The sequence below is a fragment of the Syngnathus typhle genome, linkage group LG18 (assembly GCF_033458585.1).
Source record: "Syngnathus typhle isolate RoL2023-S1 ecotype Sweden linkage group LG18, RoL_Styp_1.0, whole genome shotgun sequence".
In the NCBI taxonomy this organism is placed as follows: domain Eukaryota; kingdom Metazoa; phylum Chordata; class Actinopteri; order Syngnathiformes; family Syngnathidae; genus Syngnathus; species Syngnathus typhle.
In genome coordinates, this window is record NC_083755.1 from 4,515,547 (window position 1) to 4,535,435 (window position 19,889).

General features: G+C 43.0%; 1 protein-coding gene and 1 long non-coding RNA gene across 2 annotated transcripts in view; both read right to left on the bottom strand.

Moving 5' to 3' along the window:
- Nucleotides 1-8,283, bottom strand: part of LOC133142992 (uncharacterized) — a 43,787-nt gene extending 35,504 nt beyond the window's left edge. Inside the window, exons 1-4 of the long non-coding RNA XR_009710335.1 lie at nucleotides 7,938-8,283; nucleotides 7,663-7,764; nucleotides 7,426-7,537; nucleotides 5,804-5,897 (exon numbers count right to left, since the gene is read on the bottom strand). This is a non-coding gene — a long non-coding RNA (uncharacterized LOC133142992). The remainder of the gene's footprint in view (nucleotides 1-5,803; nucleotides 5,898-7,425; nucleotides 7,538-7,662; nucleotides 7,765-7,937) is intronic.
- Nucleotides 8,284-9,885: 1,602 nt separating this feature from the next.
- On the bottom strand, nucleotides 9,886-18,676 carry hs3st3b1b (heparan sulfate (glucosamine) 3-O-sulfotransferase 3B1b). The gene is made up of 2 exons (XM_061264215.1): nucleotides 17,898-18,676; nucleotides 9,886-11,866 (listed from the first exon to the last, which is right to left on the bottom strand). Exons 1-2 carry the CDS (start codon nucleotides 18,392-18,394, stop codon nucleotides 11,248-11,250), a joined length of 1,116 nt encoding a protein of 371 aa, XP_061120199.1. The 5' UTR covers nucleotides 18,395-18,676; the 3' UTR covers nucleotides 9,886-11,247.
- Nucleotides 18,677-19,889: the final 1,213 nt, after the last annotated feature.

A 19,889-nucleotide genomic window follows, 5' to 3' on the forward strand; every position in this document is an offset into this window, starting at 1 on the left:
AAGATTGAAATCGAAGATCTGATTTTTGGCCTCAGACTATGCACTGAATATTATTATATTGAATGTATATTACAATCCCGGAAATGGGATTCGATGTCCGCAGGGACGACTAGCATTTTGGCATCAAAGAGCTTCATTAGCGATTGTAAGCGACTGTTTTGTCTGCAGGGCCAAAGATATTTATGATTTCGGTTGCCTCTGAGAGACACGCAGAGTTGTTATTGCAGGGAGAAAAACATTTACAGGAATAAAAACAGTAAAGGCCAAACAAAAATAACTCAAAATCAGAAGTCGTAAAATGGGGAATTTGAGTTCAACACGGTTCACGAAAGGACATTAGAGTCCTAACCGAATAAGTAGCCAAGTACATGGAGAACAAAAGAATGGGATTGAATTTGCCATAGGAAACGGACAAAGCCATCATAAACTATATTGGGAGGGGCGACGTTAGCAAGCAGCTTTGCAAATATAGCGGCGTGTCCTGTGGTCGAACCAGGTGAACCGACTCCTGGTTGACCCAGACGGAGCTGCCACTCGTTGAATACAGTGATGTTTCGAAATGTGTGTGGTATAAGTGGAGGCGGTGGGGGGGTGGCAGTGGGAGAAGGGACAGGTGGTAGGTGCCCCACCCCACCCCACTACCACCATAAAAGTAATAATATGTGCCCTCCTCCCTTCCTAATGTGATGCAGGAAATCCAAAAACAAATACCTGCCTTTTCTTATTAAGATAGATGTGGGCCAACGTAAACACCCAACGCAAACATTCCAAGTCTATCGGGACATTGACCTTTATCCCCATCGCACTCCACAGTGTCACAAAGTGGGCCAAAGTGACAAATAATGAGGCTGGGTTAAAGAAATTACTATTCAAACACTACATTCTTAGAAGAACTAGGACGTTTTCTTGTGTTGGCAAAAACGGCTCCCCCATTTGTGGTTCTTCTGTAATATGATTCAGGGTGAGGCCACTGGAGAGTCGCCTTGAGTGGCGTCCCAAAGACCTTTGGCCAATAGGAGGTCAGGCGAGAGCTCAGAGAGCAGACGCCGTGCATCCGTCACATCATCCGCGATCCAGATTCTTGATGGATGGCGAATGTGGTACAGCCGAGAGGCGTCCATATGGAGGAAAGGAGGTTGAGAGGCCAAAACCTTCTTTGTCTATCTGATGCTGGTACAGCTTTTATTTTTGACTTGTTAGCAAGCAAAACTCAGAAGTTTCATTTTATAGATGCTGCACTGTTCCCGTTAACCAAAAAAACAAAACCCAGAGCATCTTGTGCGATTGAAGTAAAGATACATTAACCCAAGGCGAGAGACCGAAGGTGACTCTCTGGTTTATTTCTTGACGTGTTTCCCAGATGTATGACAAGGGTGTGAAAATGAGAAGATGCCAGAAGTCCCAGAGCGCATATGAGAGAGCAATCAGGGTAGCCGCGTCATCGACAGGCACGGCGAGAGGGTGTTATCGCCTTGAGAACGAGCCGAGAGCAGACGCCGCTGCCTCCGGGTAAGAGTGGTGACACTTTTCAGTGGGATGAGACAGGATATGACGGGAGCACTTCCTCTCAACATACTTTCTTGGGGTGGGAGGATAAGACTGAGGGAAATCACAAAAAAGTTCCACTTCATCTCCCCACCAGCCCCCAACTGCTCCAAATAGTTCCTGTAGATAAAAGCATCCTCTTCCCGAACACTGTGAGAGGTGGAAGCTGAGATGTTGACAAAAAGAAGGATAAGGATGGAAGGGAAAGATGATAGAAGCTGCTCGCAGCCATGCTGGAATACGAGGTGCTACTATGCCAACAAGGTTTGCCCAAAACAATGCCATAAAAATCACTGCCTACATTTTTTTTTATCTTAATAATGACAAAGAAACTAAGCTAATGATTGTCAACAGGTGGCAATAAAGAGATCTTCCCTGATGTCATTCCTCTTTATCCCTCTCATCCTTCTTTAGGACTTCCAAGAACAATTGAGTTAAGACACTTAAAGTAACAAATTCATGCTAATTGCCTCCAGAGTCTCTGGGAGCTGGCCAGTCCTGAGGGGGGTCAGTGAGGTCGGCATCAATCACAAGGAGAGTGGGCCGGCCACACAAATCCCCCACACAATGGGGTGGGGGCACAATAGGCCCAGAGGAGCAGGCAGTGGCGGGGGTCACTGTCCTGAATGGATCGCGGCCAGCAATGACCCGCGCTTTATTGCGAGGCAGGATCATGGACAGCGGCCGACGGGGCGGGATGGGAGGCGATTGTGAGACATGATGCAATGTTTTCATAATTTAAGTTCCCAAGTGTCTTAATAAAAACTCTCTGACGTCTTTCTGTCAAAATACAAAAAGAATTTAAACATTACAGAATACATTTAGCTTTTAAAAATTAAGCTTCTGCTTTTCCACCTCATTTGGCAGCTCAGAGGCCAGCGAACCAGCGCTTCATCTTCAAGAGCAAGATTTATCTTTGTGATGACAGACAAGCTTCAACTTTTATCTCTTTCTTTGCAAAGCTCGCGTGGCTTTCAAGTTATTTCCAACGGGGCTCCGTGTGGTGCTTGTTTATTTTATGACACTCACGACGGCAGCGTATCTCTTGAGGAGTAACGTCAGATATTTATTTGCGTCATCTTCTCACAAATGTGGGACTCTTGACGATTCATGCTTAATTTGATATTAGCAACGTCAAATTGCCTGAGTGTCTGACACTAAGTGGAAGGCCGTCCTGATCCTCAAACCCGTGTAGCTACCTCAACCGTCGTTAGGAGCGCCTTTGATTGGGACTAATGTAAAACACAGGCTGCGAGCACCCGGGGGCTCTTCCAAATGAGATTAGAGACCCTCACATATGGCTCCTAATCCGCTTGATTTTGAGGGGGCCCGGTTAAAGCGTTTCCCATGTTCCCGCTTCCTGTCAACATCAAATGCCCTTGCACGTGTCTAGCTAAATGGAGTGATTCCTCTGGCATCTTGTTTTTAGGATTAAAACATCACAGATTACCCTTCTAAATAATTTTGTCATTAAAAATGATATCTATTATGAAACATTATTAGAGAGGCATCAATTACTTTACTAACAGCATCGCCCAAAATATTTTACCAGCTCTGTACAACACAATGCCATTGTTAATGCCATTAAGTAATACAAGTAATTTTATTTCAAAACGAAAATGGGAAAAAAAAACATTTAAAGTACTAATCAAAATCAAAGACGCCCCGGGCAACAAGAGCCTACTTTATTTTTGTAGTTCTCAGACTCTCTGATCATGCACCTCCTGCTTCACCTTTTGCAAACATTCCCTCTCTCAGTTCGGGTTTCGCTTTACGTCGTCATTCCAGCTGTCTCCAGTCTGGCCGTCCTGCGTTTATCCAGTCGAGCCTCGTCTCCGCTAGCCCTGCAGTCCCTCGACTCTGACCTCAGCTCTCCTGGCGGGTGTGATTAGACCCCAGCCAGGGGGTTTATGACTTTATGGACAAGGGGGAAGGGGGGCTGTCCAGTCTTATCATCACAATGTTGGAAAAAGGTTTTGGAAAGGACCTACCAGTGCTAGTCGGATAGCTGTTCAACTTGGCAATGTTGCAGCTCAAACTTTCCGAAGGACATTTGTGTTCATATTGCAAGATGGGAGGAAGCTCCCACTTGACTTTTGCCTGAGGGAGTGTGGATCGGAAGTGAAAGGGTTGGCTTTGGGAATGCGGGGAATCCCAGACTTTAGGGGGCAGGAAAGACGTCCCGAGGCCTACAGGTGGGATGAATGAAGTCACCAAGATGAGAGACGTTTGCTAGATTTTGCGCACAATGGAATTTCTGGCTAAAATTCCCATTTGGGGAATTTAACTCGTCACCAAGAACCCCGTGACAACTCCACCCCACAGTTGAATGGAGACAACTGGAAGTTGTCAGCAGGTGTAGCGGTGCTACCTTTTGGAAATTCCCAAACATACCTTGAGGTAAAAACTTTTAAAGCTTGCTGTACACTAATAACTATAAGAATGTTTGACATTTCACCACCTAATCAGTCCTACTCAGAAGAAAGGGCACTTGGTAGACATGTCCGTCAAAACTAAGTGTCTCGAACCCACGCCTGAAAATATAGCAAGAAAAATGATCCTAAAATAGCTGATTGAAAGCAAAAATGTAACTTTTTATTTCAAGCAATCTCGTCCTGGAGATTTGGAATCATATTCGAACCATGAATATAATAGACAGATAGCAGATGAAGACCACACACTGAAAAAATTCATCAGCGCCCCCGACTGGAACAACACTCGCTGCTTGCCACTTTAATTAGAGCTCGTGATCATAATTAATCAATCACGTAGATACAACATTTACAACACTTAACCACACGTAACTGTCATTTTGCTAACGACACCGTTAAGCTGTCAGTTGGGAAGCTTCAATGTGCCGTTCGTCCTTGCTCTTATGAGGCCACGGCGCCCGCTCCATCTCCATCTTGGCCCCGGCACCGCCCATAACGAACCTTATACGCACGCTGGGATTAAATGAGTAATAGAATAATGAATCGGGGCACGTACGGGTTGAGTGGCGCGCCTCAGACGGACGGACTGTTAATATCTCCTATGAGATCCCGAGGCGGGAGATGCCAATTACACAGCACGCAATCCTCCGAACCACTGGCCAGGAAAGAAAACTGATTGTGAGTGTGTGAAATTGACACAAAACAATGTCAGCCTTGTGTCAAAACAAATGGAAACACGCTTGCCATTTCACAGAGTGTAGGCAGTATTAGCTGGCGTGCTCGCTGCAGGCAGTGTTAAGATGTGGTGCCTCTCCACGGACGCCATTTTGGATCCAAGCCAAAACTATCTGCAGAATCTGTCAGACTCATCTTACGGTTGTTTTTAGCTCGTTAATATTTGCATCAAGGATGATTTAATGTATTTGTGGTTTCTCTGTAGGATGCTACAAAAAAGAAATGCTGCGGAGTTTGACCTCTAGGAGTAAATGCGGACAAGCTGCATTATGCCCATGTGAATTCCTCACTTCCCCCCCCATTGATCACTATCATTCTGACATCTATTCTCTCATTTCATTTCAACACCTCCCCGCCACTTTTTTTTGAGTCTTTGAACCCCAACACCCTCTGATTCGTCACAGCCGTCGCAAGTGTTTTTTCCCGCTCTCCCATCACGGCAAAGTAACTCGAAACCACATGTTGCTGTCATCCCGGTACGTACCTGTAGCTCAAATCCTTGTTGAGTTTCCCGGCACCTACCTTGGTCGATCCAGATGCATCCATGATATAATAGTATATAGTACATACAATGTATAATATCATAATATAATATAGCAATTTAATATATCTTGATATGAATATATGTATATGTGTATATACTACATACAAACAAATATAGTGGAATAGAAGAAAGATATTAAAGTAGGGCTCAGCTTATTCTCTTTTTTTTTTTTTTAAACATATAGTACATGCATAAACACAAACATTTCCAATAGTCACTAGTAGGGTTGGATAAAACCTTGTTGAATTTCTCGGCACCTACCTTGGTCCATCCAGATCCATCCATAATACAATAGTATATAATACATACAATGTATGATCTATAGCAATATAATATCGTAATATAGAAATATTATATAGCTTTATAAACATGTATTTATACGTATATACTACATACACACAAATAGAATAGAAGAAAAATATTAAAGTAGGGCTGAGCTTCTTTTTTTTTTTTTTTTTAAACATATACATGCTTAAACACAAACATGTCACTAGTGTGGTTGGATGAACTGCTAGCTATACTGTAGCTATTGAAATTTGGTACTCACTCAGTAGCTCGCCTCTGTTCACAGCCATATTGTTCGTGTCAACAACGCACAGCGGCAAGGAAGTGCTTTCAACTGCCGAAGCTGTCAAATAAATCTAAAGAGAGAGAGAAAAAAATAACATTATGACAAACCCCTAACAAAATAATCAATAAATCAATTGCCAACCCCTATGTGTATAAAAGAAATTCATAAGCCTCACAACAAGCAGGTAATGAAACCGAATTGTTTACACACAAAATGGCCGCTTTTATTGACCAGGTGTATTTGCTTTCACCTGATCCATTTATTTCTCCCTGCATGTGGCAGACGTTGGCGGTGGCGGGATCTCTCTCCCGCCTGAATCATTGATGAGCGTTCAGCCCGCCGGCGTAATCCCGACCGACACTAAAAGTCTGTCTAGATTTAGCGTCATCAAATTTTCATCGATAAAAGTGCGGCAGCAGAGCTCAGACTCTTTGCTCTCCCAAGATGCACTCTGGCTTTTACCCAAATTTTGCTCCGTTCGTGCACTAAGCTAAGATGAAGTGGCCAAAATAGTAGAAACAAAACAGTCGTGATAATTGTGTTGTCGTAAGATTACACTTCAAGAAAAATCAGTAGTACGTATTAGTGTGTTTTTTTTTCTAGGAACTTGAGAAAAAACTTCGATGGAGGTGAATGGTAGCTAATAACATGAGGCCTCTTATCAGACAGGCCATTAATTGGCTGGCGGAGTGCAACTTGTCAGCATCAAAAGAATGTCGCGACGGGTAGATAACCCCTCGACATGGAGGTAATATTTCTAATTACCACCCACTTGTGCCACTGTCGCTTCCATTTTATTCTCAACAATCCCTTCCCCCCCAGGGCACTCGCATTAATCGGAGAATACGGCTGAGTCGCGCGGTCGATTCCCCTCATCCTCGTTCCAGCACTTTACGCCTAAATTCTACTTTTTCTCTTTCTCCTTTAGCCATCCACTCCTCTTTGCTGGTGAGAGGGAAGGTAGGTGGTAGCCTCTTTTCGGCCACTTGCACCTTGTAAGAGTGCCGCGCTGTAAAATATGCATGACGACACATTTTCAAGCAACCCACTGACTCTTAGCTAACTAGGGAAAAAAAAAGTATAATTAAGGTTTTTTTTGTTTTTTTTAAGTAAGTGCATTTTCAACCCTGCAGGTGGAAACAGAAAATGGTTGCCGTACTTATTTAAAATATAAATAAATTATTTAATCTATACGGGTAAAAAAAAAAAAAAAAAAAGCGTGAATAGTAGCATCAAACTCAATGACAATGCTCACGTAGCACCCTGCTAGAGAGAGTTTTACTCTTCCTTCCTTTCCTCATGCAAAAAGGAATTACCGCCATCCGTCTCCAGATACGGCGGCCTCCGGCGGACCCGATGATTCCCCCTGATGATAGCGGTGGCCGGATGCTCTTGCCGTGTGCATTATTGATGGTTGCACGCTGCCACCATTTTAGTGCCTCAGTAGGCGAGCAGCAGGGGGGGGTGAGCGCCATGCATCAAGTGAATCAAGAAACATTCAAAGTGGCACTAACATGTAAACAAAGAAACCCGAGGATTGCGTGGGAAGAGTTATTGATCTTATGGAGCCATATTTCACCATCATGATATATTCTCACCTTTGTTCGATCAATTTGGCAACATCAGCAGCTGTAATGCCACAAACATCTGTCTCGCTTTTTAAACATATTCTCTTTCATCCATGCAGCACACCTGTCGGCCATCTTGAGTCTAAAAGAGAGGGGGGTTATGAGGAAGGAAGCACATGTGAGAAAAACACTTCAAATCCTGAGATTATACATGCAAAAATAGGCTGTGTAAAAATAAAAAAAATCTGACAATGTCATTCAAAGTACCTGTGATGATAGTTTTGTTGTTCTAGTAGGCTTTTCTTGGCATTTGCGTAAAATTGTTTTGTAATCTAGCCAAGATCGCGTGCGTGGTGTCCGCTGCATCTGCTATTCGAAAAGAAAAGCAAGCATAGACAACTAAATTATTAAATTTATCCACCCCCACCCCAACAACTACCTCTGACCCCGCAGCCCTTCTAGCATGTTTGCCGCCTTACGACAAGTGAATGTTGTGCAATTTTAGTGAGGCAGCAGGTCGAAGCTAATGCGATCAAACGCACCATAGAGCGAGCCGCTCCGGCGGGACGTGAGGGTTGGGCGACTCGTGAATCGGTGGGCTTGCGTGCCAAGCGCTGCCAGGTGTCTTCGCCCTTTCCTGGAGCACTTGTATCCATAACAGCCCTGGAGGCATGCCGGATGACAACGCGTCGTCACCTGCAGAGGCTACACTTTGTCATTGTGCACAGCCGCCATGTTTCTTTGTTTTGCTTGTGGAAATCGTTTCCCGCCATCGCCTGGCAGCGTGCCCGGACCGCCGTCGCTGCCGTATCTCCTAGAATCAAGTAGAGTGTTGATCGGGTTAGCCAGCAGTAAGTGCAGGTGTAAGTCAGGCGCTTCCTGTTTGTCTTCCTCGTGTCTTTCAGCGCTCCAGCTGAGCAATTATCTCGACATGTACACATCCATGATGGTGTCTGACAACAGAGTTTTTTTCTTCAACCGCCCCCCTAAACATATAAAGGCTTTCAAGCTCGGTAGGATGAAAAGTTAAGGTTTCTAGATATGGTTTCATTGTTGGGTTCCTAAAGTATTTTGCGACGTTTTAAAACATCCTGAATGGTTGTTCTTGTGCAAAGGTGTTTGTGAAGCTTGTAAACAAAACAGGTGAGCTATTGCTGCTGCCACGTCTCATAACGGAAACATTGGCGGCTTTTACAAGAGAATAACAATTCCCAAACAGCTGCGGGCCATCTGAAACCACCCATGCTGCTTCCGTCACGGCCCTGCCACACTGGACCAGAACAGGAAGTATCAAAGCACCCATCGAAATTCTATTACACTGATTCACGGGTGAACAATAACCTATTCTGGATGACTGGGCGAGAGGCTGCATGAGTACACCCTGAACTGGTCGCCAGCCAATTGCAGGCCCAGCAACTATATACATTCACGACCCAAGTACCATTAAGAGTCTTAAATGGACCTAACATGCATGTTTTTTAAATGTGAAGTGAAGCTGCACTATCGGAAGAAAGCCCACATACGCAAATTGGCTGAAAAAAAGACTGAATTAAAACCTGGAACCTCAGAACTGTGAGACATACATGTATGTAAATAAATATTTAAAAAAATACATACAATACTCAGCTTCATGATGGAATTTGTGTCACTGAAAACCGGAGGGAGGCAGCCCAATCTTGACTTGAGTGCTTTTTGACCTATTTGAAAAACCATTCAATATCAAAAATGAATGAACAAACAACAGTCATACGTAAATCCTATCTAATTATTTCACGTTGTTCTTACAATTTAGTGACCATACATATACACACCATTATTGTATAAAATAAATGTAAAACATACTACATTCTGACTTATATCTATCTATAGTATAGATTCTATACAAAAGTAAAAAAGTCTTACCTTGGTTACGTAAAAGTGCGTCGATTTTGTGAAAAATAAACGAAAAGGAGCGTTTGAACAGGCATCCAAACAAACAAAATGTCCTCGAGGAGCAACGTTCATGGTGTCAGTCTACACGTCCTTAAATTACCACTATTTATTTATTTCTTTTTATTATCAAATACATCTCCACGATACGTATTAAACCTAATTTTTAGAATAAATAAACAAATGAACACATCAAATTTGACAAATCGTCTGACGTCATTTCCGGATCACTTCCGGTTTGGACCGGAAAATCCGCCCTCCGCTAATTGTTCGCACCTTCACAACCCGGAAGTGGCTCCTGACGTCATATCATGTTTATAATTATTAAACTTAATCAATGTGAATTACTTTTTAGATGCAAGATATGTACAGTGCTGTTCAAACTTTAATTATGCAGTATTTTTTAAAAACCTTTGCGACACTTGATAGATTATAATAATAATTCTATAAATACACAAATATGATTTATACTATATTCATTCTGTATAATAGTAGCATATAATGCGTTGGAATTGTATCCTTTATTTGTGGATATAATTCAAAAAGACAAAGCCACAAGAGTTTGGTAAAATATATACTTATTTATTTCTTCATACAAAGAAATATTATGAATGTTTAGTATTTAATTGTCTAGAAACAGCCGTTGCATTTCGCTCTTTGTATGGTATGTAAAATTCATTCACCAAAGACAATAATGATCTTTTCAGCATCCGTGTCACACGTGTTGTTGTGAATAACACAAACAAGTCAGGTTGAATAAAACTCAACCGCATAAAAACAATGCAGCTGCGAGCGCAGGGTCACTTTTTAATCTCGTTTTGCTTGATTGCGGCGGTCCCATTTAAACCCTCCATCTCGAAAAAACTTCAGTTTTTCTATGCAGGACATGACAACTGTAAATGCTTCTTTAAACATTGCACCGGGGATACAAGATGTGGACACACGAGTTGGAATCCAGGAGAAAAAGCAACTAAAAAGAGACAACAAGCAGTCGAAAAGAGTGGAATTGTATAAATTTAAGAGGCACAACATCAGATCGTTTTTTTTTTTTGCTACATTCAGGACTCACGTTTTAATACGTGACGTCTGCTAATGTACAGTCAAACAAAAAAGCGCCACGACAACCGTGCGCAATCTCCCTTCTTGCATATTAACGATTCAAGTAGAAAACAAACGAGAAAAAGCAAAAAGATAAGATATGTGTAATTTTGATGTATTTTGGGGGGCAGAAAGTTGAATAAGGATCGTGAGATGCGAGAAGGGTTTAATAATAAGGCATAAAACATGTTGGTTGGATGCTAAAACACTTGCCTATGAGTGTTAGTAGTTTTACTAGTGACACTATCATTAGAAGGACAATACTGGTAATTCTAACTATGGGAGCTGTAATAGTGATACTAGTAATAGTAGCATAACTAGTATCACCAATAGCAGTAGTTTCATTGATAGTGTTTCTAGTGAAGCTATAGTTAGTTGCGCTACTAGCATTTGTAACGATAGTAGCCATAGTAGAGACTCTAATGATAGTTAGGAAACCTCTGGGAGCACTTTATACCCGTAACATGGCGCTTTTTACTCGGAGCTCTGTGTTCAAGCCATCAATGCTTCTGGTTTTCGAAATTGGAAACCAGTGTAGGACATCATGCGGGCTGGAATCACTTGCCAAATGGACAAAAGGAATGTTTGTTATAATAAAAAAAAAAAAAGTGTGAGCCAGATGCTATTAAAATTATGGTTAGGCAGCTTAGTGAATTAATTGCTTAAAAATAAAAATAAATTATTATAAAATAGATTTCTGTACATTTTACATATATATAGCAATATCTCCACATTTTGCCATTCAATTACCAGGGATCTGACAATAATAATAATAATAGTAATAATAACAATAAAAAATACGGATGAAGTCTTTTTCTGCCCACATCAATCCCAGCCAAAGTTGTGAGCTGTCATCTGGTAGAACTTCATGTTGAAGGGCCGGTAGAAGTCTCTGAGGCGGCGCACGACCTCGGGGCGGATGTCGGGGTGAGTGCGCCCTTTGGTTTTGCCCAGACAGTGGGGCTTGCTGCTGCCCTCGGCCTTCTTCAGGCACGGGAAGCCCTTTGTCTGGTTGAAGTAGAAGTGTTTGTCAGTGATGATGCGCTTGAGGCCAAGGAAGTCCTGCACGCGTCCCAGCTCCCCGGCCGGGTCGCTGATGAGTCGCTCGCCGCTCACAAACAGGATCTGCTCCATGGGGAAGTACTGCAGCCAGTTGTCCAGGTGCTTGGCGTAGATACCGATCTGGATGGCGCTCCAAGACGTGTCGATGAGACCCGTAGTCCTGTTCTTGAAGGTGAGGCTCTCAAAGGACGGAATGTCGGGCTTCTTGGACAGAGTCTGCGTGTAGTCCGAGATGGCCCGGGTCACCGGGTCCCGCACCACCACGATCAGCTTGGTGTCCCGGGACATGGCCGAGATCCGGGCGGGCGCTTCTTTGGTCACGAAGTAGCTGGGGGTCTTTTCCATGGTGATCTGGCCTTCCAGGGTCTTGGGCATCAAGTCCCTGTCAGGACAAAAGACGGCAGTTTAGCCATGTTGTGTCACCTAATCAAGTAGATGGAATGTATTTGTGATCAATGACTTACTGAGCCCCACTTAGCCTCATTGGAGGAGTCAAAAAGCAATTAGTTGCTAGATTAACCTGATTAGCTCAAAGCATTAGCATAATCACTCACTCTTAAAACGTCTCTTTGCACAGATTGACCGGGGGAATTTATAAATGACCGCTAAGACGAAGAAATTCCGCCGTTGTTGTTTTGCTTTGGGAAGTGTGATACAACTTTAAAAATGGCAGTGCATGAAAACTGAACTTTTTCTGATATTTATCACTTGTAATGTATTTTTTGAAGACACACAGAAAATGTTAAAGAAAAGAAAAACAAGTTTAATCCTACTTGGTGGCGCAGACATTTGGGTTAGCGATTATGCTGATCCGAGCGGCACGAATCCCTCAAAGGCTTTGCGATCGCAGGAGCGTTAAAAAAAGAGGACGCTTGGATGGCGAAACAGTAAAAAAAAAAAAAAAAAAAAAGCGCCAAATTCCTCAAGAAGAGGCCCTTGTGCACATAAAAAAAAAAAACTCTTCACCTCTGACTTTTCTGTGTTGCCAGAAAAGTAGGGAAAAGAGAGCGGGTGGACTTTGGCTCTTTGGGAATAACAATGGCTATTCTCCTCCCTTGTGATTTATGAGCTGATTCTCTTGAAAGATGCTGTCAGCGAGCTCTTGTGTTTCTTGACCGCCTTTTCAAAGCCGGCCCATTGTGAGCCGCGGTAAAAAAGGTCCGAAGCACAAGAGGCGCTTATCGCCAGCGCCGAGAAACCTTTCAAGGGGTACGCTTCAAGTGGAACGTGCAAAAACATCCCAACGCCAAAAACGTTTATATGGACGAGAAACCAAAGACTCTTTTTGGCAACGTTCATCCCGCCTAAAAAAACAGAGACAGAAAGTCAAAAGCAGCGATAAGACACAAAGCAGAGGCTCTTGTCACATGACGCCATCAAACGGAGGTCGGCTGCCCACCATCCTGCACCCCCCCCCCTCCTGCTACCACCCACCAGTTCCCAGCTGAGATAAACAGAGAGGAAGTGGGTTATTTCTGTCTGATGTGTCCCTCTTCCTCCTGTCGCGTTTGATTGGACGATAATGGCCCACCGCAGGCTGGTTTCTATTTGATACAAAAGGTTGGGTGCCGAATGCATTTGAATGTCAAATGATGGAGGGATTTGAATGCAAGCAAATAATCGTGCCAGGGTTTGTGTGGCCTCGAAAAGGCAGAGTGATATTTTGTCTCCGCACTTGAATCCAAGATGACCACTAGCCTAGCTAGCTCAGAACTGTATTTTGTCCAGAATCCGTTGAGTGACGGCTATCAAACATGTTTTATTAATACCGATTGTGTAAAATCAAGAAGTACTGAATTCAAATTTAAAAAGACGAGCACTCAAGAGGAAACAACCTTGCGCCCACAAGCACCATCAACACTTGAGTGGGATCCAAAAGCCACTCGAGCGCCACTCCACATTCATTCCCGCCTCCATTGATCCCCGAGATTTCCCGGCAGGCTCCATAGGTCCGACGGCAAAGTGGCATCTCTCAAGAGGGGAAGGAAGAAATGAGCACTGAAAGGCTGCCTTTCTTCTCCAGAGAACCTCTCATCCTTATCCAGATCCTTCACATGAACATCAAGTGGGAGACCCAAAGATTTTTTTTGCCAAAGGGTCCAATAAGGATCTTAAACGCCACTCGATTGTTCACATCAAACATGTGCTAATGTTTACACGGGGACGCTTGCCTTCATATGAGCAAGCTTTATGGTGCCCATTCATCATCAGAACCAAGCCATTGCGGGCTTCTGTTGTATATTTTATAAAGTGGCAATTAAGCACAAACAGAAGCCAGACGTCGTGAAATAAAAGTCTGCACCGACACGGAGTTTAACCGCTCGTAAATCCAAAGAAGACGACGCGCTTTGGAGTCGGGCCCGCTGCGTAGTTACAAATGTCAATCCACCCCCATAAATTGAATCGAAATACCAAAGAAAGACGACGTAGACAGCTAACCCTTGATGTCATCCAAATAATCGTAGTATCGGGATGACGTCGAACGCCATGACATCTTTGCTGTGTCGTCAGAAACCATTGAAGGAGGCCTCTGCTATTGTGAGCTACTGCAGCAGAAAGCTTATCAAAAAGATTCGCTTGCAACTTCGAAACGATGCCAGTGTTACACCGGCCTGTGAACACGCTGACCCAACCCGAACCCGAGTCGACCCCGATTGCTGTAACCCGTCCCCATCCATCATCAAGCTGTTGAGCAAGTAAAAACAAAACAACTACAGAAAGAAATAGTCGCTTCTAATCCACACCGCGTCTTGGAGGCGACATCAGAAAGTAGTGAAGACATAAATAGAGAGCAGAGATGATTGTGGTTGGGGTTGCGGTCGACTTGTGACAAGCTCAAATGATTCAATCCCATAAGTAGCCATCATGCGTCCTCCTTAAAGAAGAAAGCGGGAGCGCTTCTAGTTCGTAACCGCGGCGGCCCAGAATTACCCGGCGCAAAATGAGACCGCGGCTGAGCTAGCAGCATGTGCTACCGAGGAGTAGTTGCAGGTTCAGCTTGGGAGACTTTAGCTGTGTGAAGGTGAAGAGTCAGTGTGAGTCCATGTGTGTGTGATTGTGTGGATTTCCCGACAGTTGACATGCACCATGAGACATGCGACGCCTTGATCTCACTGCAGGGAAGCTGAATAAAAGATGAAAAAGCACACGCCACCTCAATCCCTGACTCCACACACGGGGGGGATTGTTTTGCATTACTGGTAGTGAAGCTTTGGAGGGTCAAAAAGGTGAAAAATGTCATTTCCAGGAAGGCAGTCCCTTTAACGAATGCTAGTTAGTTAGCATTACATTTACTGTCATGCATGGCCACCAGTTGGTTTGAATACAGGTGAGTCGCTGCTGGCATTAAGCCAGTCGTCTCAGGGGACAGGGACGTCCACATATTTGAGGACATTGGCGAGAGACTCTAATGAGCTCTGCGCTTTTACTGCCTGGCTAATGGAAATCTCAGGAGACCCCAGCCATGTGTCTCCCGGAGGCGGTCGCCCTTCTCCTGCAGCCTAATGGCCACCTTTGGGACTTCATACCTGGGACAAGGAGTGCAGCTTCATCACACTCGCCTCCTTCTCAAACCAAAATCGTTGGACGGTAATAATGATTAACGTGCGTGTTATTAATATTAGCGCAGACTCTGGGAAAAGCTGAAATTTAACGGACTGTGTGTTTATTTAGTAGCGGTGAACTGGAGGTGGGGGGGCGGGGGGTTGAAGGGGGTGCGTACTGGCGTCTGAATTATCACCTCGTTAAAAATTAGACTAATTTGAAAGGGACACACAGGGAGTGTTTGTGTTTTTATTGTGGATTGTGTTAACACAAACACTAGTGTGTATGTGTTTGCAGTGGCCGTATTGTCCCGATCGGAGTGCACTGGGGTGCTTGAGGGGGCGGGGGGGGGGTCTTCCCGCTTTCACAATTAACCACTTGTAATGACAGCTTAGGCCAGGACTGGAGGGGGAGGGGGGCATACATGCTGGACCAAAGGGGGACACTTGTGGTCAGTGAGGCCTGCAGGGAACGTTGCCCCCTCATTGGACGGGTTAAGCGTGACACAGGACTGAATGAGTGAGCTTCACACATTTAGGGTCAGGGTTGATTTGAAAAGATAAATCTATGTGTATTGGAGGTGGAAAGCAAGGTATGGTAGCAACCGTCCAATGGTCAGATGGTCAACAGATGTGTGACTGACCCTGCACGCCCTCCAATCAGACTCGGGCAGTCGATAGCCGCAGAGCGATTCCCATAAAGGTTCCGCACCAACGAAGATGTAAACCTTCGTGTTGGCAAAACGACGCCACAGGAGGAAACGCGACGGTTTGATGCTTTTGCGAAATGGTGCAAAAGTTAACAAAAGGAGCAGGTGGGCCTCTTTTTGGAAGGGGAAGGAAGGAAGGTCACGGGCGATAGACACTGGACGGGGGTCACCTGCCGGGAAACTTAAGCGCACCCCGCTAAGGATGAATAAAAGACTGAGCAGCCATCCAGGACTGTCCCGGATGCGTCACGGGGGGCAGGAAGAGAGGAGCTTGGAATTTTAGGGTTAGTCTGTCAAGTCTGAAATCACAAGACCACTATTGTTATTATAACAATTCTTACCATTGCTTTATTTTTCATCATTTTACCTGGCACTAGTTGATTTCACCCGAAAAAAGAAATCTGAACAAAAACCTTGTGTACTCTACTAGCTCCTCACATGCTAACGCTAGCCAGCCACACACTCCAGACCAGCAAACAGGTGCAAAGACAAAATGGAGAAGGAAAACAAATGCGCTTTGCAAGGCGAGGCCTTTAAGTGGAATGAGGATTTGTTACAGAGAAAACAAGTGAATGTATTTTTTTGGATGAACAATAGTTAAAAGTGTCGTGGAAAAATATAGTGCCACCTACTGATCAGTGTGAGGAGACAATTAAACTATACCAACTGATCTATCCGTTTTTTATACCGCTTATTCTTATTAGTCTCGGGCGAGCTGACTTTGGGTAAGAAGTAGGGAGAGGAGCACACTGGGCTGGTTTTTCAGCCAATCAGAGGGCACATGGAGACAAACAACCATTCACAGCGATGAACAATTTAGAGATGTCAATAAACCTAACATGTAGTATGTTTTTGGAGGGGGAGCATACAAAAGGCCATTGCAAAGTTTCAAATCTTAAAATTTTGAGGTGGACGTGAAACCCACTAGAAATAAAAAAAACATGATCAGTTTTCCAAAATAAAAAGGTGAATATAAATATTTAATTTTATTATATCTTTATTTTATAATCTGACTGAATAAAGAACTATAGAAATCGGAAAACATTTACTGATGAGAGACTGAATTTCTGAGCATTTGGATACTTTTACATTAGATTAGGTAGAATTGTTCAATTGTCCAAAATAGGCGATCAATAAATTTTCAATCACTCCTTGCATCTCTGATAAAGTTACGCAATACAGTAACGCCCTACACAAAACTAATACTGCAACACAAAGATTATTTATCCTTTTCGGGAGTGCAATGTGGAAATAAGTGAAAATAAAAAAATATTCCTGATTTTACTCATTTTTTGGGTCAAGCTTGGAGGAAAATAAGTACAATATACACAAACTGGTCAAAATAATGAATTACACTTACTTTTCACTTTAAAAGTTAATTATGAACTCAATCGAACTATTAATACAACTTAAACTGTGTCTTTTAAAATTACACAAAATAAATAACTCAAATAAATTAACTAGAAGACATGAGCCTATTAACCATTTTAGAAAAATAAATAAATGCAATTATGCATTGTTTTCCCATAACAATGTAAAAAAAATGTTTTTGGGGTTAAGAGCATTACAATTGTCAAATTCTGAAGAATTTGGGAAATTTTAAAGTAAAATGTGCCAAACCAAAGCTGCTCATTTCATTCAAACCAAACATTGGTTTCACAGCAATTTATGCAAGTAATAAGCCAGAAGAGCTGCAGTGTTGCACCGCGTCCAATAGAGATCAGTACACGCTGCACATATTTAATAGCTGGATAAAAATGCATAAAAAATGTATGCCAGTTTGTACCAACGTGCTTTTTTAAAAATTATTATTATTAAAGACTCGATTAGGTCTTAAATGGTAATCTTAAATGGTAAAATACATAAACGACTAACACTAACCAAACAAATAACTGAAAACACTGCAAAACTGGATTGCAATCAGCGCCAACGTACTTTTGGATCGAAGGGTGAATAAAGTAAAAAGGTTTTAAGAGAAATATGCATGAAATGGTGCAAAAACTGTCCTTAAGTGTATTTGAATCTGTGCCAAAGTACTTTATTTTGCAATCAAGCGTCATTAAATATGAATGACGCAGACTAAGAACTTGATTTTTAAAAATTCGATCAAATGATGCACATCTGTGTAAAATGATTCATTAAAAGGTGAGGGGGCTTTTACCTGTACCACTCGAGGCCATTGTCGTAGTTGCGGTCGAAAAAGTGCGGCTCGGCCCCCACTGCCCTGATGTCCGGGTGCACGCGCAGGAACTCGAGGAGCGCCCGGGTGCCTCCCTTCTTCACCCCGATGATGATTGCCTGTGGCAGCTTTTTGCTCCCAGCGCCGTTGGAGAAGCTCGACATCGAGCTGGGCTCCGGCGCCCGGGGCTCTGGTTCGTCGCTGAGCAGCAAGTCCCGGGACGCGGCTCCACGGGCGGCCCCCGGCTCCTCGTACTCCACGTCCTCCCACCGGAGCCTGGAGAGCAGGTCGGCGCGCTCGGTCCTCTCACTAGCCGCAGAGACCGGAGCCCCGTCCCGGTCCCGGTCGAGCAGCACCCCAGTGGAGCAGGGACCCACGCAGGAGTAGAGCACGAAGATCCAGATGAAGAGCATGATGCTGAGGAGGAGCGCCTTCTTCTTGCGGCAACACGGGCTGGGACGCGGTGGGCTATATTCCATAAGCCTCCCCGGTCACAGGCACGTCCCAGCGGGGCATGTCGCCTCCGTCACTCCGGTAATCCGCCTTGACGATTTGCGCTCATAGCTCACCTGGAAACGTCTCAAATTAGGTGAGTTCAATGGAGAAGAAATATTTTAGGAGACTATATCCGACAACGGAGGATCATAGAGTGGATTATAAATCATTTTTACACGACTCAAAACAGTGTCAAAGTTGGCAACGTCAAGTCCCTCCGGATGCCGACGCGAGTTCACCTCACATCGGAGTCAGGAGATGAGTCGAGCGGAGCTTTATATAGCAGCGGGGGAAATGATTGGCAGCCACAGTGGCCAATCAAAGCGCTCGCTTGAGCAGAACATGCAGAAATTTGTTGACAAAATCCAGCCAATTAGACGAGAGGAGGTGTGCCTGAATTCATGGGATCATCAAGTATGGGCATTGAAAACTATTTTATAACTTACCTATTTAAAATTTTATTCTTTATTCTCAGAATTCTGACTTTATTCTCAGAAGAAGTTGAATTCTAACTTTATTCTCAGGATTCTGACTTTAAAGTGGGAATTCTAACTGGCTCTAATTGTCTTCCGTAAAAAACTGCACTTCAAAGTGTTAGTTAATTTTACAAAGCATATAATTCTGTAAAATAAAACTAAAGTTGTACCGATCTTATTACATTTATAACAAATTATCTGAAGTATCTCGGTCATTAAAGTCATTCAGTCATTAAAAAACAGGGAACGCATGCAACTGTTGCATTTAATATAATCAAGCGATGATCTTTTATTTTTCTCAGTAAGGTTTGACACTAATTCTTTCAAAGGAACATGCACAAGGGCACTATTTTATTTTTAAAATGGTAAATAATTTAATAGAGAGTCATTCATATATAACTTAAATCACGCTGAAATCAACACCAGATTATAGACTATGCGGTAATAAACAAATAACGTTTTCAATAACTAAACTTGAAAACAATTTAATTTACTCGGCAGCTCATTTTGATTAGTGTTGCATATTAATTGTGTAAGTACATGCAAATACATTAAATCAAAAACGTAAAAATCCATTTCTATTACTACATATTTTTGTAAAACATAAATGGTATATTTAATAATTAAGTTAGACATTTTTGGATAGTTATAAATAAATCAAATATTTACAAAATGCCACAGAAATAAACAAGCCAAATGTCTGTGAATGTAGACTAAATAATTAAAAATATGTGCAATTAATACTCTAAGATTTCTTTTATTAAAGACAAACACTTGGACAAAAATACATTTTGGTGACTTTTGGAATGTGCATGCAGACTTACTTTGGTCCAGCTGTGTGTTTGGTCGGAATCGCTGTTGGCGTTCCCATCTAAATATTGCAGTTCAAAGGACACACATAATTATAGACACAACTTTGCCTTATTTTATAAGAACAAATACGTGATTTTTTCCATCAGCAAACTCATAAATGTCTTTGTATCTATTATCTACCCAAAAGACA